Source organism: Ammodytes marinus (assembly GCF_949987685.1).
Source record: "Ammodytes marinus genome assembly, chromosome: 3".
Classification (NCBI taxonomy): Eukaryota; Metazoa; Chordata; class Actinopteri; order Uranoscopiformes; family Ammodytidae; genus Ammodytes; species Ammodytes marinus.
Window position 1 is genome coordinate 2,135,671 of NC_137232.1, and position 24,597 is coordinate 2,160,267.

Genomic DNA, 24,597 nt, shown 5'->3' on the forward strand with positions numbered 1-24,597 from the left:
TTACATTTTTTTCCTGATATGTATCCTAGTTCAGAGATGATATGTATTTTTTTTTCTTTCTTAACTTTTTTTATAGGTATGATATGAGATCAGTTTGCAATTTTCGATTACTAAATTAATGGTAGGACTGTGGCCACTAGAACTGGTCTCTGGTCAGCAAAGGTCTTGAAAACAGCATAAGTGTGCTTGTGACATGCGTGCCACCCATGCATGTGTATAGGCACGTGTCCCAGCAGATTTTTGAAATCTGAATAAAAAAATTAAAGTTTGTAGTTAGCGAGTGTAACATGTTCTTAGCAAGGGCAGACTTTCATAAATAAAGGTTTATTTTTTTAGCAAGATATTTGGTCAAAAGCTAGTGGTCATCCGTCCCTCTGTGCAGTTGTTAGGCATCTGGCTGCTAGCAAGTTATGTTGTCTTGCTAATTTTACTATTCATCTGAGCTGAAATAAATATTGACTTTTTCCTTTATTATCTTCGCGAGAATGCACCAGAATGCTTTGATTACATGTTAAAAACACAAAAAAATCTTCTGGGGGGGGATGCCCCCAGACCCCCCTTCAGGGGTTCAGTTTTCTGACAAACATTACAATGGATACTAACATGATTTGGGCATTTGGGATTATAAATCATCTTTGAATTGGTTGTACAGCATATCACATGCTATTCATTCAGGGGTGCGATGGCCACCCCACTCTAACTCTGTAGCCCACCTTGGCCACCCCCAGTCAAAATTTCCTGGAATCGCCACTGTGTGTACCCGTGTGTACGATGTGGCTCTTTGTAGTAACACAGTAAAAAATGTGGCTCTTTGTCTCTGACTGGTTGGCCACCCCTGCACTAGGATATAATATTAATTGAGAATCTCAAATGAGACCAAGATGACAGGCTCAAAGGTAATTAGAGCGAAATGCAAGGGTTAAGGTTATGAACGTTTTCGATCATACTTTGTGTGCTACCAAATTTATTTTTGTGCTACTGAATTTTTTTGCTTGCTAGCACCAGTGCTACCACCTAAAAAAATAAGCGTACAGCCCTGGGCAAGAGGCTTCTGAAGAACCATCAAAATGCACAAAAGTAATAATCTACTGATGTATCGCACATCGATCACGACACGTTTTCAATTATTATTGACTGCTGCTTCAGGAAAAAAGCGGCGTAAACAATCTGTCCAGTCAATTGAACATGGCTTCTCCTCAAATTAGGAAAGCAGTGCTTTGTGCTTGACCTGGCAGCCAGGGCTCACTCTGTTCTCCTCCAGTGCTTTGCCTCAGTGCTAACAGAGTCCAGTACTATGCATGTATTGCTTAAGATAAACCTTGTGTGAGACGATATTAGATCAAAACAATGCTCATAAAATATTTTCAATTAACCTTCCTTGGTATTTTTCAGGCTAATTATCTATTTTGTTCATGTATATGAAATCAGAAAATTTTCTACTTTTTTAATCTTCCATCACTTCCACACAGAGCCGGTCAAATTATTGACTTCTGTCGAATGTCATTCACACACCCCATGTTTTCCACTATTGCCTCCAATGGGGATATGCCCCCCTGTGAGATTTTTTTTTTTTACCTTTTTAAAATGAAATGCATGAATCTGGGGCACTTTGAGAGGAAAATTAAGAGGCTAAATCTGAGGAATTTAGTGTGAAAAAATTATTTGGAGACACTGAGTCTGATGAATTAGAAGCTATTGAGGAACGACACATGGATTTTCCATAAAAAATATTAATTTAAAATTAAATATTATGGAGGGTTCTCTGGGTTGGGCTTGGAGCTCTTTTTCTTTAAAGGGACATATTTCTCTGTAATATGAAGAATGCATTTTAATGCAGTGAGAAGAACGAAGCAGAAGAACTCTGTTGTCCAGCTATCTTTTTTTGATCAGTTAACCTCGGATTACCTCCCAGATTAACTGATTCAATTATTAGGTTTAATAACTATCCAGACCAAAACATTGTATTCCTTTTTTTATGGATGATAATTTACATTTGCATGATGTTTTTTTTGGGGGCCCCCCTGGCGGTCGGGGGCCCTAAGCAACCGCTTAGTTTGCTTATGCCACTGGCTGGCTCTTCTTCCACATGCTCTCAAAAGGTTTATGTTATAAGAATTTGCCTACAGTTCTGTGGTAAATTCTGTATTGTATTTTTTTTTTCATATTCAAGCCCAGGATCTATTGTTAATTTTAAACAATGTGTTTTTCTTAATAGCATACTGGCTAATTTGCTACTCATTTATTAAATAATAATCAATAATTAAATAATTCCAACAAAATTATTCTAAAAGTCCATGAGGACGTAGACAACAAGAACTTATAAACTTATAATATTTACCAATTCAGGTAGGCTATCTGCACAAGAACAGCAGCTGTTTCCATGAAGGCTTATTACAATCACGTTCGCCGCTGCAAAGCACAGCTAGTTTAGTTTCGGCGCCCCCTGTTAACAGATGTGACTGTTCACACCAGCCACACTGCGTTCAAGATCTGTAGTGAAGGTTACGGCGTCTGGTCTATTTGTTCTAAGAGCAGTGAGCGAATCGGATGTACTGTATACTAGATTAAAAAAACATCAAACTGGATAAACAGACACGGTAATGTGTTAAATGAAGCAAGTAAAGAGCAAGGACTGTCCTCCTGTTTGTGACTCAAATTGGAGAACAGGAAGATAATATACCTGAATAAAAAAATATCCAAACTAGGCGCCCCAGATGCTGTTGTACATGTTGTTTGGCACACATAAAACATTGTAAATTGATGAGGCTGTTAGTAGCTCATGGTAAAGACCGGCTCTAGCATAGCAGACTTGGGTGGAGAAATGTGCTCCTGGTGTGAAAAAAACAAATAACTTTTGCAGCACTTTACGGTGCTTCAACGGCAGATGATGTTCACATTGAAATCCTACATAAATTTGACTGTAGTGTTGTTTTATAGTCTGTGTTCATTCAAAGAACTGCATTATGCATTACATTATGCACACGTTAGCTGTTGCTAGAAAGATACAAAACTATTTACACCTGTGAGGATGCGCCTTAATTTGCCCTGACCACATCATATCATTAGTAGTCTGGCTCGTCGGATATAGACAACTTGTATAACCCTCCCGGAAAATGGAGCCGAGAGCGTTGTCAAACTCCTCCTCTTCCCGTTCCCGTGTGTTTGATACGGTTTGATAGTATCCAGCTCATAATGTTGCTGCACACACATGTGCGCGCGCACACACGCCGTGCACGCACACACGCCGTGCGTCATTAACGGTCTTGGTCGTCATCTTTTATAATATGTCCACATGGTCGGCACCAAATTGCACTATTTTGAAAGGATACGTTGTGGCTTCCTGGGCTTAGCACCGCCCAAGACGATTGTCATTGGTTTAATGAAATAAAAACAGCCCAGCCCAGTTTCCCCCTCCAATCCCCTAAAAGATACAGCGCGCCTCCAGACCATACTACTTGATGTAGTTTGTTCTGGATTTGCAAGACTATATCATTAGTGGACCACATAATTTTCCTTGACTAATGACTCATGAAGGTTCCTTAAGCTAGCATACCTAATGCTCTCTGAAACAGTATGTGAGCTGTACCTGGACAGTCTTCAGTGCGCGGTCAGCATACAGAACTCCAGCAGTGATGTCCACTAGCGCTCCATCTCCATCAGCCAGTGTGACGTGGGGGATGTGCTGGCTGAAGGTATCCCGAGTCAGAACCACCATAGGAACCTTGTTCCTCTGCAGGGTGGTCTTAAACATCTGGTAACTCTCACTGTTCTCCGGTCCCATCACCAGGAGGCCTGTCTGTCTGTGAGGGGGACATCGGTGGACATGATGAAAGTGCTATCTTGGTAAGAAATGAGCGAGACGGGGGGTGCTTGTGGTGTAGTGGTTAGAGCTTCCCTCTAGAGGCTTAGGTCAGTTCTCTGCATGGCATTCCCTCTCTGCCCCATTTCATCTCTGTCTCTCTGCAATGTCAAGAAAGCCTTGAAAATCCCCAAAAAATAATCTAAAAAATAAGAGGAAATTAGCGAAACAGATGGAAGCTTTTACAAATCACCAAACGTGTAACGGGGCGACTGTGGCTCAGTTGGTAGAGCAGGTCGGCCGATGATCAAAGGGTTGGAGGTTCGATCCCCTCCCTGCGACCTGTGTCATAGTTGTTGTGTCCTTGGGCAAGACACTTCACTTAATTGACCAAACCCCATCATTCTTTTACTAGTCCGACATTAGTTCCGGAATGTGTGGCTAGCTTTCAGGATTCTTACTGTTACAATATGTGTTGTTATGGTAGTTTCAGAGTGGAAAAAGTAAGTGGATCAGTTTACCCCACAGCTGGGGTAAAGTGAGCCACATCACAACTTTTTTTAAAACAATCATATTTTCACTGCCCTTTGTCTTGAAAAAATTCTGCTAATGCCCATTTCTAGGAAACATCCTGAATTAATGGGAAATGTGTAAATTTGAGTGATAAATCATTTTAGCTCGCTTAAGGTGCCAACACACTGCACATCGCCGCACGGAGAGTTTACATAGAAAGTCAATGTATTTCGAGCGCCGCCGCGCGAATCGGCGGCGAGCGGATCACGCGGCGCGGCCAGGGGCGGCGCGAATGCTGCGGCCGCCGCAGAAGTTGAAAATATTGAACTTTTCGCCGCCGGCCGCGCCGCGATGGCCAATCAGCGTTGAGCTCCTCCCGACATCACTCGGGTGAGTCTGCTGAGCTACAAGACACGTGAAACCTGGCTGGCGGTGCAATCGGGAAAGGAGGGATGAAGGGAAAAAAGAAGGAAAAGACAGAGAGAGAGAGAGAGAGAGAGAGAAAGTTCCAACACATCGATAAAATGTATGACAGCAGTTTAATGAGACACCTTTTAGTAAAAGGAGCAAGGAATAGACTCACATTATAGAAGAGAGAAGGAGAGAAAGCCAGGGAAGATGTACTGCAGATGAGTGAATATGCAGAGACAATAAAAGCTAAATACGACAACTGACACTTCCAAACATTTCCCTAAACATCTGAAAATCTGTTTGGGTTTTCTCTACATGTTGATATGCCGGCGTGAATGTGTATATGCACGGCCATGGATACATATGTGCGTGTGTGTGTGTGGGCGGGTTGTGTGTGTATGTGTGGGTGGGCGCATGTGTGGGTGTGTTTACGAAGCTTGGGTGGCAGGTGGCGGGGAGAAATGTGTGAGAGGTGCAGTGAGACCAATACAAGGGCCGATGGCAGAGATGATGAAGGCAGAATAGCCTACTTCAGAGACGCTCCCAACTAAAACAAATCAGTGAGGATGACGACGATGATGAGAGAGATGTAAATAGCGGGAAGAAACTGGGCGTGCACATTCAATGAGTCATCGGGCGGCGGCCGGCGGCGGACACAAATGAGCCAAAATGATCACGCGGCGCGGAACCTGCGATTCGCGCGGCCACCCGCCGCGCTGTGCAGTGTGTTGGCACCTTTAGAGGGGAGCAAATGTAGAAAAAGGCTCAGATTACCCCGTTCTCCCCTACTAGTGTTGAAAATCGATTTGAAATCAAGGGGCAAAATAGCATGTCACACGCAAGGAATACAAAAGGCCATCAGTTGGAGCAGCAGCATCAGAGCCAGTGACTGTGCTGTGGACTGATCTGGAGCACATACGTAGAGTTGGTTGTAGAGAGTAGGATGACGCACAACATGCTGAAGACAATGGACAGCACTACACAGCCTACTGGTCAGAGAGCAGGATGTTTTAGAGGGGGATCCACTCTTATACAGTTAAGTACAGGTCATTCCTGCACAATCAATAACAATTTACGTTTACTCTATTCTGTGTCAGGAGAGGAGAATCCTACAACCAGAGAAAATGGACATAGCACACTGCAACTTTTGACCGTCTATCTATCTATCTATCTATCTATCTATCTATCTATCTATCTATCTATCTATCTATCTATCTATCTATCTATACTTTAAACTTTGACCTACTGTCCTACTGCTGCAAAGAAAATTGCACTTTCCACAACAGACTGGTAGAAGATATGTAACATCTTGTTGCATATGTTGAAGGTTCTACGTTTCTTCAAGAAGTTGTTATTAGTCGTAATAAGTCTTACCAGATCTCAGCTATTTTCTTCATGAATACAGGTTGAAATAATGACCCAAACTTTAAAACTACGATCCCTGCAAAAGGATCTAAGCAAGGACATTGGATGAGACAGCATATGAGCAGTGGACAGTGACACAGCACGTCACAGCAGCTCCGTTGTGTGAAGATATTGAGTCCCAGAGTGAGAGGTTGTGAAACACTAGGGCTACGTTGAAGATAAATAACATTCCTGGGCTTAGCACCGCCCAAGACGATTGTCATTGGTTTAATGACATGAAAACAGGACAGCCCAGTCTCCCCCTCTAATCCCTGAAAAGATACAGCATGCCTCCAGACCATACTACTTGATGTAGTTTGGTCTGGCTTTGCAAGACTATATCATTAGTGGACTGGACAGTGACACAGCAGATCACAGCAGCTCCGTTGTGTGAAGATATCGAGTCCCAGAGTGAGAAGTTGTGATACAGTGGGGCTAATCCAGTCATTTGTGTGATGAACGGCTGACTTGCCCTTTGTCAGCAGTGTTTTCTAAAAGGCTGCCCCGACATCTGTCACCAGCCATAAGGCCCAGACAACCACAGCTAAAGGCTTCAGCCATTCATCAGAACATGTTATGACTCTATGTCTCCCAGTGTGCTAGTGTGTTTACGAGAGTGTGACGGAGGAAGGAAAAAGCCATGCCAGTGTATGTAGGATTGTAAAAAATGTTAGGTCTAGTAATTTAGTCCAACCTGTCAAACTGTGTGATTGGTGGCACTACAGCTGGGCCGGTAGATGTGCACACATGTTGTCATGTTTGCGGAGAACATAAAAGGTTGGAAGGTAGACTTTAGCTTTAGCTCCGGCCTTTTTTTCGATGGCTACATCTGTCCTAGAGACATTGCTCACACCAGCCTGGGCAGGGACATTTCTCATCGTGATGTAGACATTTGTTTTTCACGCCCAAGGGCACAGGTGGCCTTCCCATGTGGACCCGTCATTCATGAGCTGTGAGCGGATGCACAGGGGGTGGAGGGTGCACTGTGTTTTGTAGGGAACATAGTGTGGGTGTGGCTTGGTACCATGAACTATTCCCCTGAGACATGAATAATGAAACAATGTGTTATTCAGCTGTCTGGTAGTGAAAACAAACATGGCCGCTCTGAGCTAACACAACCAAGTAAACTTAGCACTGCTTGTCATATTTACTAACACACAAATTCCTCCCCCGCTCTGCTGTAGAAAATCAGAGGTTTAGTGAGATGAAAAAGAAACCCCATACCACATTCAGAGGCACAGTGGGTGGGTTTCAATGGGTGATTCAGGGACGCCGGAAGGTAATGACAAAGTCATGCATTTGTGGCTCACGTATATTGAGTTGGTGTCGTTGTGCTTATGCAGCAGCACCTTGAATGTGACACAGCTTTGTGTTCTGGCAAAGCTTTTGTTATATTCACTGAAATGGCTTTTCTCTCTCTTTCTCTGCATTTTCCTGCCTGCTTACCTGTACAGTTTGACGTTGGCCTCCTTCTCCAGCTGCGCCCACATCTCATAACTCTCCTCCATCATGTGGGTGTAGTAGTCCTGGTCGTAGGCCCTGCGGATGATGCGGGTCTGGCCATGGGAGCTCCCTCGGGTGTGGGGCAGGACAAACTGGACAAGATGGACATCATTTGGATCAACTAAAATAGCTTTGAATTGGGGGAGAAACACATACACCAAATAGCCGAAGGTATGTGGACATTCAAACATTCTGAATGTTGAAGATAGATAGATAGATAGATAGATAGATAGATAGATAGATAGATAGATAGATAGATAGATAGATAGATAGATATACACCCTCCACTCCAAAGCCCTCCAAACCCAAGAGCTGAGGCCAGCAAAGAGTCCCCTATGTCAGTTGGTACTGAAACTAACCTTGATCTTTTTTACCTATAGACTGCGTAGCCTTCTTTTAATTTTACTGTCCATAACTGAACTCAGTATGAGCAGAACACCAATTTTAAAAAGCCTGGCTCAGAGCCATTAGCTGTTTATATTTACGATTTTGACATTTCGGGGAACGGGCTAGGCGGGGCACTGGCTCTGAGAGACACATTTTAACGTGGTTAGTATAAACTAGGGCTGTCAAACGATTAAAATTTTTAATCAGATTAATCACAGGATTCTGTGGATTAATCACGATTAATTATACCATTCAAAATATGCCCGAAAAATTAGAATTTTTTTCTCTGTATATTGTTGTACGAACGGAAAGATAAAGGACAGAAGGTGGATATGTACATTTAAAATTTTTATTTTTATTAATTGAAAATCCAAATGATGGTTTGAATACTGAAAATGAATGTAAATCAAACTAAAATATATACCTACCACACCATAATTCGATTGGTCTGTCTCTATACTATGTCTTTGGGCAAGTGGCTATATAATGGCATTTATTTGGTGAATCTATAGGTTGTGCATTCTTGAATACAACTTGATTACAGTCCATGGTGTGTGTGTGTGTGTGTGTGTGTGTGTGTGTGTGTGTGTGTACGCGCGAACACGTCCTAGGGGACTGTTCATTTGTGCCAGGAAGCCAACGTTACGTTATTTACGTTATGTCTACTCACACACACCTCTGAAAACTGCAGACGTTTGTGTCCTCGCGGGCTCTGAACAGAGCGGACAATGTTTCTCCTCCTGTTGCTCCCGACATCAACTGTCACCCACGGCAGTTGATTTTATATACTATCTATGCCCCCGACACAGACGTGACCGTTAGCAGTTTAAAACACGGCATGGGCTAGCGTTGTTAGAAACTGCCAGTTCTTTCAGCTTCACCTCACCTCCACAAAAGACACCAAGTGGTGATTCAGGGTAATTGATTGCTCCTCCCACTATAAATAGAGGCCTAGTGAGGCCTTCTCCCTTTGTTCCCACCACATCCTCACCACAAGTGAGTGTGTGAAGATGTTGCCGTGTGTCTTTTGATTTACCATTCAATGTAAGTTACCGTTTTACTTATTGGATTATTGTTTGTGTGAGAAAAGATTGTGATAGTTGAATGGCTAATTCAATGGCTAATCCATTTGTAGTCAAGTGTCTCCACTCTTCGAAGTCGTCCTCCAACTCTGATGAGACCAGTATCAGAGTCATAGGCTGTGTCTTGATTCAGGGGTTGCACCCTACGTAGGCTGCATTTGAAGACCGATTGCGTCATAGCGGCGCGCAAAGGCTGTCCCGTTTGCAAGGCTCCTCATATGCGGCCGAGAAATGCAGCCTTCGTTTCACGGTTTTGAAGGCTGCATCAGATGTATCCTTCGTGGCCCAACATATCCCAAGATTCATTGCGTTTTTTTCAGAGATGGCATAAAATAAAATAAAAAATAACAAAACAGCAACGTGTTGCTCCATCTTCTTAACTTTTATCTTCCTTTCTTTTTTTCTTGTACTTTTTTTTCTTTTCGTCTGGTAGGCAACTTCTTTTTCTTTTTTCCTCCGTTGACAGGGCTGTCTCCGTTGGCAGCAATCAGGGTTGCTAGGCAGCACAGGAGCGGCGAGTCGTCACGCAAGGTAACGGCTTGTTACGTAAACCGAGACCTGCGGAGACCGTCTCATTTAACAAGGCTCGTTGGCCTTAAAACCGGCCTTAAAATCGGCCTTCATAGGCTATAGCCTTCATAGACCGCGAGACTGCGTCCTACCAAGGCTGCAACCCCTGAATCAAGACACAGCCATATTCAGGAGACAGGGGGAGTAATTTGCTACTCTTTGGTATGGCCTTACCAGCTTTGAGGGCATTGAATTCCTCAGGGAAGCTCTCCACTTGGGCCCTGTGCAGAAGATGCCTTTCTGAGCTAATGTAGCATTGTGCTGCATTTGAGTTGTGATTTGCCGCCCCGTATAAGGTATTCTTTGTTTCATGTATCAGATCCTCCCAGTTGCTGAACTTCTTCGGATCTGGGAGGTTTGAGATATCTGACATCACTGTGCCACAGAACATGGTTTTTCTGAGTTCCTCAACAGGCTCTGATTCAGGTGGCGCACATGGATTGGCAGGCCAGCAGTTGCTGCTCAGCAAAAGGAATGGAGGGCCTTGACTCCATCTGTGGCGCTGAGAAAGCTCCAGGAGGGTTTTCCCACGGGTTATGTCATCAGCTGGATTATTCTTTGTGTCAACATACCTCCAGTTCTTTGTGTCAGTCAGAGTTTGAATCTCAGCTATTCTTGTTCCAACAAATACCTTGTAGCGACAGGATTCTGATGTTAACCACGTAAGAAATGTTGTGGAGTCTGTCCAGAGGTCCCAAACTCTCTGACATATATGAAGAGGAACTGAATAAGCTTATTTCTTTCTGTCTAGAACCATGGCTATCATCATGGCAATCATCAACACAAAATAACTTTGCTTGCAAAATAAAGTCAAGTAAAGTAAACCTTGTTTGCTGGTGGTTTGTGGCTCCAGTAGAACTACTCTTCACTACAAATGGTCCTTCGAGCCGGATTACTGAGCCACACCACTCAACATTAACCAACCTAAAATGGCTGAAGCTAAACTAATTGATATGGATGATGAGCCCTCTACTGAGTTTATGATGGATGGATCCCAATTGGGAGTAGACTCAACCCAGCTTTACCCGGACAATGCAGATTTGTCTCAACTAGCACCTGGGCTATTAATACCTACTCCCCAAACAAATCCTAGCCTTCCACCAAAACCAGTATTGCCTACTTTCCTTGGTGAACACCAAATTCCCTTGCCATCAGTACCATGTGAAGCATTAGCTCAACTCCCCACAAAGTTAATTGGCCATGAACTAGGGGCTAGACCTAAAAGAAATAGGCAGCCCCCAGTATACTATGGGATTCAAATGCCCCAGCAACAAGGAACACAATCCTAGGTCATGTCACTCCCGCAGCAAGAAGACTTATTTTACCAGGTCAGCTCCTAGCCTCCCTGTTGGCTCCCAAGTTAGTAGGCACTCTGGAAGTGACCACGCCCCAAGTTTGAGTGATCTCCAAACCAGCATTCTCAAGGAAAAGGAAAAGAGAGATGAGCTTGAGGAGCTTAAAAGACAAAGTCAAGAGAACAAGGAGCTTGATGAGCAATTCAAAACCATTGATGAGGCCGCCAGAGCTGCCCAGAACAGGCAAGCAGATGCCCAGAACAGGCAAGCAGATGCACTCAAAGAGAGATAGAGAGACTTTCCAGGAAGGTTGACATGAACCGACGCATTCGTATTGAAGAACAGGAGCTTCAAGTCAGCCCAGCTGGTCTCTTAGTTTCATTCAACAGAATCTCTCTGACGATGAACACTCTGGCGGAGCCCCTGTTACCTCATCCCGTCATCGTAATGTAGCCACCTCTTCCTTTTACGATCTGCCTCCATCCAAGATATTCACTCCTGCCCCTTTAAGAATGGTAGGTGTCGAATCTCACTCTCATTTGTCAGTAACTTCCCCGCTTCCTGAACCTAGCCTTACTATTGCACCTGGTGCCTCCCAAACCCTTCCTATTCCTCAACAACTACAGCAAAGCATAGCCCCTGCCCAGGCTCCCTCTTTGCCCCCTGTAGTCACTAGTGTTCAAGCTGCACCATTGCCTGTCCCTACATTGTCTACCCTGGCTTTACCTTATACCAGTCACCATGCACCTTCCCAGGTAACAGCCTCTTCCTTCTCTAATGTAACTGCACCTCCAGCCAATGTCCAGGCCCCTTATGGTGCTGCAGCACTGCCCAATCCTGAACAGCCCACTCTCACTAGCCGTTTACCAGCAGTGCAAGCCATGTTATCCCAGCAGCCGCCATTTATTGACTTACATGGTCCAACCCCAAATATGATGGAGCTGTTCATAGCCTCTGCGTATGGAATGCCGAGGCCCTCAATTCCAGTGTTCAAGAGTGGCCGAGAGAGTGAGTTTGCCCTGCTGAAAATGGCCCTTGAAAACCTCCTTGATAATCACCCCCATCTTACTGAGCAGTATAAATATCAAGTACTACTGGACCATCTTCAGCACCCAGGAGCAAATAAATTGGCCAGATCCTGCATGCATGACACCAGACCTTATTCCACCGCTCTCCGATCACTTAAAGAGAAGTATGGTCAGCCAAGGCTGCTGGTGCAGAGTGAAATTGGTGCAATATTAAATTCCCCCATCATTCGTATAGGTGATGTAGAGGCCTTTGATGTTTTTCTGTCCATGCTCTTGTTGGAATGTTGCTGTCCCTGGAGGGCCCTAATGGGTCTGAGCTGAGGTGTGGGTCCCATGTTGACAGACTCATTAGTAAATTACCTGTACAGTATAGAGACGGATTTGTGGAGCGTTGCATCAATCGTGGCATTCTGACTGGAGAGGCAAACCAAACATACTCCCTCCTCGACCTGTCAACTTGGCTACAGTCAAGTCTTGCCATTCGGAACAACCTGTAGCCCATGCTGTGCCACCTATGCAGTTCACAAACATGTCAAAGACAACCGTGATGGAAATGAGGAGGTTTTTCAATCAGTCCAACAGTGTTTTTATGTTGATAACTGCCTTCAAAACTTTCCTTCCTCTCATGAGGCAAAGTCCCTCATTGACAAAATGAGACCTCTGCTTGCTGATGGTGGGTTTGACATCAGACAATGGGCAAGTAATGATCCAGCTGTAATACAGCATCTCCCACTAGATGCAAGGTCCAAAGCTAGTGAAATGTGGCTCTCAGGAAATGGAGACCCCAAAGAGCTGACAGAGCTGGGTTACAAGAACCGATCCATCATTTACCATCAGCCTACAATGAGAAATGTATATAAGGTGCTGGCAAGTCAATACGATCCTCTGGGCTATCTGGCCCCTTTCACAGCCCGTGCAAAGATCCTGGTGCAGGATCTATGGAAGCAGGAGAGAGAATGGGATAACATCATCAAACCAGATAGTCTGTTGGAAAAATGGCAAGCATGGGAGTTGGAACTGCAAAATCTTACTGACATTCACTTTCCTCGCTGTTATCTGCCCCTTAATAATGACACAGCCACCTCAGAATCCCATATGCATGTATTCTGTGATGCCTCTGAGCGTGTGTATGGTGCTGTGGCCTACCTTCAGATCAAAGACGAGCATAATGACAATCATGTAGTTTTCATCATGGCCAGGTCTCGCATAGCCCCTAAACGCCAGCTATCTATCCCTCGCCTTGAACTATGTGCAGCCCTATCTGGTGCCCAGTAGGGTTGCCGCGGTGTGGACATTTTCATACCGAGTAATACACGTGCGTCAACACCGGTGTTACCGGTAACACCACCAGACAGGGTCTTAAAAAAATAAAAAATAAAAAAATTATTATTAGGCTTCACCGCAGATTTCAAGAGAAGACGGTCCGTCGGCTCTGTAGGCGCTTACTTTGATCTTAAACATTAGATTGCGCAATTTATTCTTGAACAAAACAAATGCTTAGTGTTTGTAGATCATTTGGTTAAATTATTATGCAATGTGTTCAATATGAGCCACCAGAGCCACCGTACTGTGTTGCCTCATCGAATCAGAATGGGATACTTCACTTTTACCTGTCTGTAGGCTATCAGAGCCATGATCGGAGCGCAGTTTATTGAATGCTTGGATTAAATTCACTCGTTTAAACTCGGTGTGATCCTTGACTCATACCAACCCATATGAACTTTCTACAGTGTTGTCAATAACTGTTGTTGTGCACTTTGAGGTGTGTCGGTGACGCGACGTCATTTTACCGGGGCTTCAGCTCCAAATGTTTTGAGTGAAGCTACCACGGATAGGCCTATATTTGCGGCGTAAATTCCACTGGGGACTTAACATGTTCTCTCCCCCCCACACTTTACAATTTATTATTTTTTCACCGCAAGCTGTCATCGACACAGAGCAGCAGCACACAGACAGCCTGCCGCTGTGTAGGCGCGGGTGTGTGAGTGTGTGTGTTACCTCCGGTTACTGAATCTTCAACAGTTTGCAGACTACCTAGTTTAGCCTACGTTTTCAGGTTCCCTAGTATTGGGGTTTCATCAAAAATATTGCCAAATAGGCGCGTTTGCTTTGGGCTTTGAAGCCAAGTCCTCCGCCATCGTCTTATAAACTCTCTACGGGAGACTCCGCTGCTGTGACGCGGCTCTGCGCTGCACGGAGCGGAGCAGACACTTTCAGTTTCATCGTTTTCTAAATAGCCTTATTATAACTTAGAATTTAGAGTAGCCTTAGACATACTAGTTTTTTATTTAGCCGAATGAACTGCCGCCGTCACGTGAAATTGGACCAATTGGCTTTTATGTCTATTTTTTTTTTAATAGGCATATGCCTAGACTATCCGGTGTTGCTCGGTGTTGAGGCTCCCACCGGTGTGAGCCTCAACACCGAGTAACACCGGTAACACCTACTACCGCGGCAACCCTAGTGCCCAGCTGGCTAACCTTCTCAGCTCTGAACTCACTATCCCAATACAGTCAGTGACCCTCTGGACAGACTCCACAACAGTCCTTACGTGGTTAACATCAGAATCCTGTTGCTACAAGGTATTCGTTGGAACAAGAATAGCTGAGATTCAAACTCTGACTGACACAAAGAACTGGAGGTATGTTGACACAAAGAATAATCCAGCTGATGACATAACCCGTGGGAAAACCCTCCTGGAGCTTTCTCAGCGCCACAGATGGAGTCAAGGCCCTCCATTCCTTTTGCTGAGCAGCAACTGCTGGCCTGCCAATCCATGTGCGCCACCTGAATCAGAGCCTGTTGAGGAACTCAGAAAAACCATGTTCTGTGGCACAGTGATGTCAGATATCTCAAACCTCCCAGATCCGAAGAAGTTCAGCAACTGGGATGATCTGATACATGAAACAAAGAATACCTTATACCAGTGCTTCTCAAATGGTGGGGCGCGCCCCCTGGGGGGGCGCCGTGAGTTGTCAGGGGGGGCGCGGGCTGCCTTGATTTCCAACTGACAAATTTTTTTTTTTTTTTTTTTTTTTTTTTTAAGTGCTAGCAAGCGTGATGTGTGCTTGTGTATGGTCATATCCGCGCGAAAGGCCGCGATTTGCAGTAAATAAATGTCCACATGTGTCTCCAAGTGTCTCTGTAAGCTATTTAAAAAGAAATCAAGCAAGTAGACTAATAATAACATTAATTAATTATTGGTTATCGCATCACAGAAGGCCTATTGGCCTATACTAATAAAAAAACACCACCTTAACTATGTTTACAGTTTAAATTTTTTTTTTATGAAATGCAAACCTCAGTGAATCATTTGCTCTTGTTTCTCTGTCCTGAGACACAGGCTGAGACTTGTTTAAATGTTACAAATTGAGCTAATAAACTGAACTTTGAATTTTTTTGCTGCAGAAGTTATCTCAGCTAATTTTTGTTATCTAATTTGATAATAAGGTGATTGTATGCAGAATGCTCATGCCAGAAACTCATACAGTGGTTTTGTGCAGATAAATAAATAAATATTATCAGGTTCTCAATAGTATTTCAATTTAGGGGGGGCGCGAAAAAATTTCTGTCCCCTAGGGGGGGCATGACAGAAAATAATTGAGAACCACTGCCTTATACGGGGCGGCAAATCACAACTCAAATGCAGCACAATTCTAGATTAGCTTAGAAAGGCATCTTCTGCAAAGGGCCCAAGTGGAGAGCTTCCCTGAGGAATTCAATGCCCTCAAAGCTGGTAAGGCCATACCAAAGAGTAGTAAATTACCCCCCCTGTCTCCTGAATATGACTCTGATACTGGTCTCATCAGAGTTGGAGGTCGACTTCGAAGAGTGGAGACACTTGACTATGAAAACAAAATGACACGCATTTGCTGCACAAATCCGGGGGCGGCTGTTAGAAACTGCCAGTTCTTTCAGCTTCACCTCACCTCCACAAGAGACACCAAGTGGTGATTCAGGGTAATTGATTGCTCCTCCCACTATAAATAGAGGCCTAGTGAGGCCTTCTCCCTTTGTTCCCACCACATCCTCACCACAAGTGAGTGTGTGAAGATGTTGCCGTGTGTCTTTTGATTTACCATTCAATGTAAGTTACCGTTTTACTTATTGGATTATTGTTTGTGTGAGAAAAGATTGTGATAGTTGAATGGCTAATTTCCACTCGTCAAGTTATGTTTTGAAGTACTGCAATGATAAGCATTTATTTATATACTGTATATTTAAAGCTTTGTCTTCCTTGAAAAAGTTGACATGTTATCTTGATAGTGCTGGAAAAGTGCTTGAATTTTACTCTTAAAAAGCTGTACGAACTGGCAGTTGGAATAACTGAGATCAGCCCGGATGCTACATCCATTTTATATACTATCTATGATGATACACGTGTGGGACTTAGAGAAAATCATCAGATGGGACTGTATACGTGATGTGCGTGTAGTTCTCCTTGAGTCATATTCTGCACCATATGCACACACACACACACACACACACACACACACACACACACACACACACACACACACTACATTTCTTAATGTTCATCTTTATGTTATATTAAAGTTTAGCCATAGTGTATAATTTAATTTTCAATGTAATAAAGATGTCTTTAAGTGTATTTATTTCACCAGCAACATTTCTTATATCGTACTAAATATTAGTTTGCAGCTAATTGGTGATTTTTATGGTTATGGGTACTTTGTTGCTATATTTTACTAATTTATAATGACCATCTGTTCTATATTTTGTATCTGGAGTATATTCTATATTTCCTCTTGCTTCACAGACTTTAGAAATGGATTGACAGGAAAAAAGGACTGCCATACTAGATTGTTTGTCATTTTTTTGTGTCACTTCACCTCACAAAGACAAAGTCAAAAACAAATGAAAATAATCAATAAATAATTACAAGGTCACCAAAGTAAGAAACAATGCTGCTGAAAAACAACTGGTGAATTGCTTTGCCAAAGATATCGATTTGCCAGACCCGTCTTTCTACATTTAAATAAAAACTTTCCTGCAACAATAGTATCAATATAGTCAAGGAGTGATGCACAGAGTGATGTAAGTGTGCATGTTTACATTGTTACATATAGTGCTTCCAGGCAACGTATGAACGCAGCTCAGTTTAGGGTAACCACGTGACACTGCTTTTAAACCTCCAGCTCGAACCTAAGATTTGAGAAAAGGAAAAACCCTGTGACTAGAGTTAGTACCCCGACACAGTGGACTGTTGTTGAAATAGTGGAGGTCCTGGGAAAAGTTTTGTATGCGCTTCATTTAGCGGAGAATATCTCAACTGTTATAGACTAATATGACCAACGTAAACAACGTGGGATGTGTGACAAAATCTCTATCCGAGACGAAAGTCCTAAAAATGACCACAACAGGTTACACTAGTATCACACTGCGTGATGAATGGGACTTTTATTTTTCTTTATAGATATCCTCATACTTTTTTACCAGATTAATCTTCATATTAAGAGAAATGCTTTTTGTACTACACTTAGTCTAAAACATTTAACAAAATATGCAAATTAGGCAATATCTCACATCTCACATCCCATGTTGTTCAATGGGGTCATATTAGGCTGTAACAGTTGAGATATTCTTCGCCAAATGAAGTGCATACAAATCGTATCAAGGACTTCTACTAAGCGCCCTCGGGGGAAGGGGGGGGGGGGGTAAGTTATGACAATTATAAGGGCCCACAGCCCGCAAGGGCCCACACAAACCCCCCAGTAGCCTCTATGACAAAATTATTACGCATACACTGAACTATATATTCATACGAATGAATCCGAATCAAAACAAAGCCACAAAGGGGGCGCCTTTAGCTCAGTTGGTAAGGCGTCCCCCTCCCGGGCCGGGCCCAGCAGCAGACCCGGGTTCGATTCCCACCCGCGGTCGTTCTCTGCATGTCACTCCCCTCTCTGCCCCATTTCACCTCTGTCTCTCTGCACTATCAATAAAGCATAAAAATGCCCAAAAAATATCTTAAAAAAAAAAAAAAAAAAAGCCACAAGTCATACAATATTCAACGTTTTCACACACTATAAAGAAAAGCACACTATATAAAAAGGTAGACCCTGCCTTTTCGTCAAAGGGATTTAATAATTGGAAGAATGCACTTGCCAGTTTTCAGCGGCATCAAAATACCAAATCCCACCATCATGCCATGACAGTTAGTGCTCAAGAGGGAAGCCCAATGGATTCGCAGCTCTCAAGTGCATGGGCACAGCAACAAGAGGATGCTAGGTACTGCCTACAAAATATTGTAGGATCAATACAGTACCTTGCCAGGCAGGGCATAGCACTGCGAGGCCATGAGACAAAAGATGGCAATCTATTTCAACTTCTGAAATTTAAAGCCAGGGATGATGTACGTCTCAGTACTTGGTTAGCTCGCTGTCATGACTATACCTCTCCTCAAGTGCAAAACGAGGTTTTGCAGATGCTAGGAAACTGTATTGTCAGGAGTATTGCACAATCCATCCAGATGCTACCAGTTTTGCAGTATTCACTCATCATTGATGGCACACAAGATGTCACAGGAACAGAACAAGAGGCTATTTGTTTTAGATACAGTCATATGAAAAAGTTTGGGAACCCCTCTCAGCCAGCATTATAATTGACTCTGCTTTCACAAAAAAAATATAAAAGTGGTATGTATTTAATTTACCAGGAACAGTTAAGTACTGGGATGTTTTCCAAACAAAGATTTTTTGAAAAGCAGTATTTGGTTGTATGAAATAAAATAAAATGTGAAAAACTGGCTGTGCAAAAATATGGGTACCCTTGTGGTTTTGTTGATTTTAATGCCTGTAACAGCATGTAAAACTGATGACTTTAAACACAAAGTTGGTTGGATTATGTTGTTAAGCCTTGAACCTCATATAATTGTCTGTTTAATCATGAGAAAATGTATTTTAGGTGCCTAAATGCAAGTGCACTTCTCTTTGACTCTCTGCTGAAGTGAGACAGAATGGGATCATCAAAACAGCTCCCAAAAGATCTGAAAAACAAAGATTGTTCATTGTCATGGTTTAGGGGAAGGCTACAAGAAGCTTTCCCAAAGGTTTCAATTGTCAATTTCGACAGTAGGGAACATTGTCAGGAAATGGAAGGACACAGGCATGGTGGCAGTTAAACCCAGGCATGGCAGACCAAGAAAAAAACAGGAGCGGCATAGGTGGAGGATTGTGAGAATGGTTGCACACAACCCACAGATTACCTCCAAAGGCTTGCAAGAACATCTCGCTGCAGATGGTGCATCTGTACATCGTTCAACAATGCAGCGCAATTTGCACCAAAACATCTGCTTTTTATAAAGACCAAATAACTTAATTTTTGTCTCATCAGTCCAAAGCATTTTCTTCCAATATGAAGCTGGCTTGTCTAAATGAACTTTTGCATACTCCATGCAACTGTATCTGTGGCGTGGGCGCAGAAAGGGCTTCCTTCTCATCACCCGGCCATACAGATGTTTTGGTGCAAATTGCACTGAATTGTAGAACCATATACAGATACACAATCTGCAGCCAGATGTTCTTGCAGGCCTTTGGAGGTGATCTTTGGGTTGTGTGCAACCATTCTCACAATCCGCCGCATATCCCGCTCTTGTACTTTTCTTGGTCTGCTAGACCTGGGTTTAACTGCAACTGTGCCTGTGTCCTTCCATTCCCTGACAACGTTCCTTACAGTAGAAATTGACAATTGAAACCTTTGGGAAAGCTTCTTGTAGCCTTCCCCTAAACCATGACAATGAATAGTCTTTGTTTTTCAGATCTTTTGGGAGCTGTTTTGATGATCCCATTCTGTCTCACTTCAGCAGAGAGTCACAGAGAAGTGCAACTTGCATTTAGGCACCTAAAATACATTTTCTCATGATTAAACAGACATTTCTATGAGGTTCAAGGCTTAACAACATAATCCAACCAACTTTGTGTTTAAATTCATCAGTTTTACATGCTGTTACAGGCATTAACATCAACAAAACCACAAGGGTACCCATATTTTTGCACAGCCAGTTTTTCACATTTTATTTTATTTCATACAACCAAATACTGCTTTTCAAAAAATCTTTGTTTGGAAAACATCCCAGTACTTAGCTGTTCCTGGTAAATTAAAGACATACCACTTTTATATTTTTTTTGTGAAAGCAGAGTCAATTATAATGCCGGCTGAGAGGGGTTCCCAAACTTTTTCATATGATTGTATGTGGACTATGACCTGGTACCACGGGAGGTTTTCATTGGTTTGTATGAGGTCCCTGGTACTACTGGAGTGGAGATTGCAAGAATGGCTGAGGATGTCCTCTTGAGGCTCAATATTCCCATTTCTGGGTTAAGAGGCCAGACATATGATGGTGCTGCTAATATGTCAGGCAAATATTCTGGAGCACAAGCAGAACTGAAGAGACAGCAACCGTTAGCGTTGTATGTGCATTGTGGGGCACACTGTCTTAACCTGATTACGCAGTCTGCATGCAGAGCCAGTCCCTTGATCAATGATTCCTTACAGTGGGTGCATGAGCTTGGCACATTAAACAAGCAATCAGGAAAATTCAAGAACATATTTTCCAAAGCCATAAGTTCAGAGGTACCATTAAAATCACTCAGACCACTTTGTCCAACCAGGTGGACAGTGCGGGGCAAAGCTATCAGAGCGGTGCTGTCTCAGTATGAACGTGTTTTGTCTAGCTTGGAGGAGATGGCATCAAGTGGGTCAAACAGGCATGAGAGCAAATGGTCTGCGTGAGAGGTTTGAGAAAGGGAAAACGGTACTTGGTCTTTGTCTGGCATTAGAAGTGATAGAGGAGCTGGAGTGTCTGAACACATCCCTTCAAAAAAGGACTGAAACTGTTGCAGGTATGAGAAGTGCCATACAGTGTGTGAAATCTACTGTACATGCCAAAAGAAATGAGGAGAGCTTTCATGAGGTTTTTGAGAAAGCAGTGGCTATGGTTGACTCCCTTGGGATTGAGCCCATTCAGATTCCTCACCAAAGAAAGCCACCAAAACGATTCACGAGTGAAGCAAGCCAGCACATCCCCAAGTCAGCAGAGGAGCATTATAGAACAGAGTTCTATAAAATGCTTGATAGTGTGCACATTCAGTTTGAGGAGAGGTTCAACCAACCAGATCTAAATGTCTTGCAAAAGCTGGAGGAAACTCTCCTGACTGGAGAAGTGAATGACATTGTAGATCAGTACCCAGAGCTGAACAGGGACATACTAAAGGTCCAACTAGCCATGTTTAGGTCCAAATACACTGTCAAATCTAGTGTTGAAGTGGCAGAAATAATGAGAGGATTGACAGTTGAAGTGAGAGGTCTGTTTGATCAGGTTGAGTCCCTTATCAGGCTGCTTTTTAGTCATACCAGTTGCATCAGCTGAGGCTGAAAGAAGTTTCAGTGCTCTCAGGAGGCTTAAAACATGGCTGAGAACCACCATGACTCAAGTCAGATTGAACAATCTTGCAGTGTGCCATGTCCATCAGGAGACACTGGACAACATTGACCTTAAAGAAATCTATCAGCAGTTCATTTCTGTTACAGAAAGACGTAGGCATGTGTTTGGTTCTTTCAAATAGGAAGAGCACAATGGACACTAATCTGTGTATATGTTAGTATTAGTGATTCCTGGCTGATGACCCTGCAGCTGGCTCATGGGCACTGGAGGAAGAAATGCCCAGCAGGAAATTATACTGACCTGTACATTTAGTGATACGCCTGTTGTTGTATTATTTCAAAAATATTTATTTACAATGTTGTTGATGTTGTTTACAGTTGAACCAGAGTAAAGTTGAAAACTCTTCTAAGTTGACTCATTTTCTTTCATTAGTTGCTTTAACCTATAACATTACAGAATGCATATTCTCTTTTGATATTCAGATATGCATTATAAACATGTTAATTAAGCCGATTTATTGATTTATTTTTCAATTATCATTGCGAATACAAAAACTTTAGGAAGCACTTTCATATCCCACGGACCCCACCAATGTCCAAATCAAACCTACTCCCTTGGTATAGGCTATTGATTGCTGTGTATAGGGTGTGCGCCGTTGTGTTTTTATTGTTGCCACGTTGTTGTTTCGATCTTGAGTTTTTGATATTGTGAAATCTTGAACAGTGGTGGTGCTATTGATATAGGCTAATAGCCTAATATATGTCGTCAGATTCGCGTTTGAGTGATGGCATTATTCAGCTGCCATTTTGGTCCCCTCTGTCACTTGCTACTTTGCTTTTGTTGTGATGGTAGTAATATGTGGTATTTCTGGATTGCGTCATAAGATTTTCCTGCATGGCCCCACCAGAGTTTCCAAACCAAAATCGCCACTGCTCTCCCCTCTGTTACAGTTACAATTAGTTTGCTATCTTGCCTGGCTGTTACAGCTACTTTTCTTAGGCCTACCAGCACAATTACAATGATTTTAAGCTAACATAGGCCTACATGGTATGCCTGTGAGTAAGCTGTAGATGCTCAATATTATGTAGTTATCATTACTAATGTTTAATCACCTCGGAATCGGACATGGTGTTTGTCGACTGTCAATGTAACTGAATTCACATTAACCTTCCTCCTGTGTTAACTTTCTGCTACCATCCATGGTGTTAGCGGGTCGGTTTCGACCCGTGTCTGAAATTAGCTGTAAAAAACACTAAAAACAATTATCTATCATCCTTTTTGTTTCTCATCTCTTGGTTACATTGTTAGGCTTCCTTATCCATGAAAATATTGTTTTTAATATTTTTGGTGTAGGCGGCTGGGCCTTTTTTTTGTCAGTATGCGCCTCAATTTCAGTTTAGAAAATGGTAAAATGAACCTTAAGAGAATCATATATATAAATATTTGGTTGTTGTGTTACCTGATTATTACTGAGGGGTATGAGAACACATTTCTTAACAAAATTTGTTTTATTTATTTTTTCATATTAATATTATTGACCTTTTTAACATCTATGGTGTTTATGGGTCAATTACGACCCATAAATATTTATTTCAGAAAAGAGCAAAAAAACTTTTATTTCAGCATTATACAAACACACAATGAAAACCAGAACAAGTCACAACACAAAATATAGATTTGTAAGGTCAAATAAACAACAACCAATCAACAAATCAAACTAATCGAAATCAATTACTAGCTCCAAAACTAGTAAAAAGAAACAGAGTAAAAGTCTCTGTGTGCATGTGTATGTATGTGTGTACAGATGTGTGACAAAAAGCAACACTTTTAGTGTTCTTTGCAGAGATATTTCTTGCAGGTAAAGCACAATCCGTTTATCTTTCTGTCCATAGTGCTTCGGCAGACCTGACACCTCTTATTTTTAGAATCAGGTGGCCATTTTCACCAAAAACATGATCCAGAACTTGGCTCACTGTATATCTCCTCATTTTTGAATACTGCAAATAGGAGATGTGCACTCTGCAAGTCACTAACTCTATACTGAATTGACTTCACATGTCTGGATATGCCCTTCTGTTTGTTTCGCTTTTATGCAGGTATAAGGGCAAACAAAGTCAAAATGAGAACCCCCCCAGAGCTCACATGATTGGGAGAGGAGCTGACTGTCATTGTGTTGGCTGACAGTGCACTTAAGATTTCAGTTTTGGCTCTAGTTATTGTTTTTTACATCTTATTCTATAACCGGGTCGAAAACGACCCTAACACCACCAGTGTTATAATTTCCACCAGAGCATTTTATAATTAAGTGAAACATTTTTTATTTTGTTGAAATAGAGGTTCCTGACAAAGTCAAGAAATTTTGAAGCAATAAACAAAATGTAAGTGGTTCTTTTATGCATTTGAAAACCAAAACGGGTCGGTGGCGACCCTAACACGCGCGCATAGCTGTCGTTCGGGGGGAGGAACTACAGCAGGTAGAGCGTTGGTTAAACAGCCGTTGGGGTTTTCTCGCAAACTCTCAACCCCAGCTTTAATTTGAAGATTAATCTGGTAAAAAAGTATGAGGATATAAAGAAAAAAAAGTCCCATTCACCACGTAGTGTGATACTAGTGTAACCTGTTGTGGTCATTTTCAGGACTTTCAATGGGGTCATATTAGTCTATAACAGTTGAGATAGGCCTATTCTCCGCTAAATGAAGCGCATTCAAATCTTACCCAGGACCTAGACTGCACAGTTGGTCATAGGAAATACATGTCTAAATACTTCAGCAGCTTATTGAGCCCTGTGCAGTGTCTTAGCGGTACCTCTTAAAAACAAATCAGTTAGAACAGAGTTGTGTGTGTCACACCTGCTCCAGTAGAAGAGTCCTCTTGTTCCGCTTTGCCAGCTGATAGGCCGTGAAGGAGCCCTGGACGCCGGCCCCGATCACTATGCAGTCATACTCCGCTTCAGTCGACATGTTGCATATATTCAGCACTACAAACAACCATAGACTGTACAACACATAGATACATTTAACTTCTTTTCATATGCTGGAGTCGCTGACACAGCCCCTTAGAAGTGGAGGCGGAACGGGGAAATGTGTGGGTTATTTCCCCCGGGTATTGTCTGCCAGGGGCGCAGCATGTGCCCCACACAGAGCTAGCTTTATCAATCAAATGTTTCAGTTTAACGCATGACAGGGCACAGGTGCCTGA

General features: G+C 42.7%; 1 protein-coding gene across 1 annotated transcript in view; it reads right to left on the reverse strand.

The window, feature by feature from the left end:
* pipox (pipecolic acid oxidase) overlaps window positions 1-24,359 on the reverse strand; it is a gene marked incomplete at both ends in the record, with an annotated part of 90,486 nt that extends 66,127 nt beyond the window's left edge. The window contains 3 exons of the mRNA XM_080053960.1: window positions 3,587-3,800; window positions 7,574-7,722; window positions 24,249-24,359. Coding sequence (XP_079910086.1) covers window positions 3,587-3,800; window positions 7,574-7,722; window positions 24,249-24,359 — 474 coding nt within the window. The remainder of the gene's footprint in view (window positions 1-3,586; window positions 3,801-7,573; window positions 7,723-24,248) is intronic.
* Window positions 24,360-24,597: the final 238 nt, after the last annotated feature.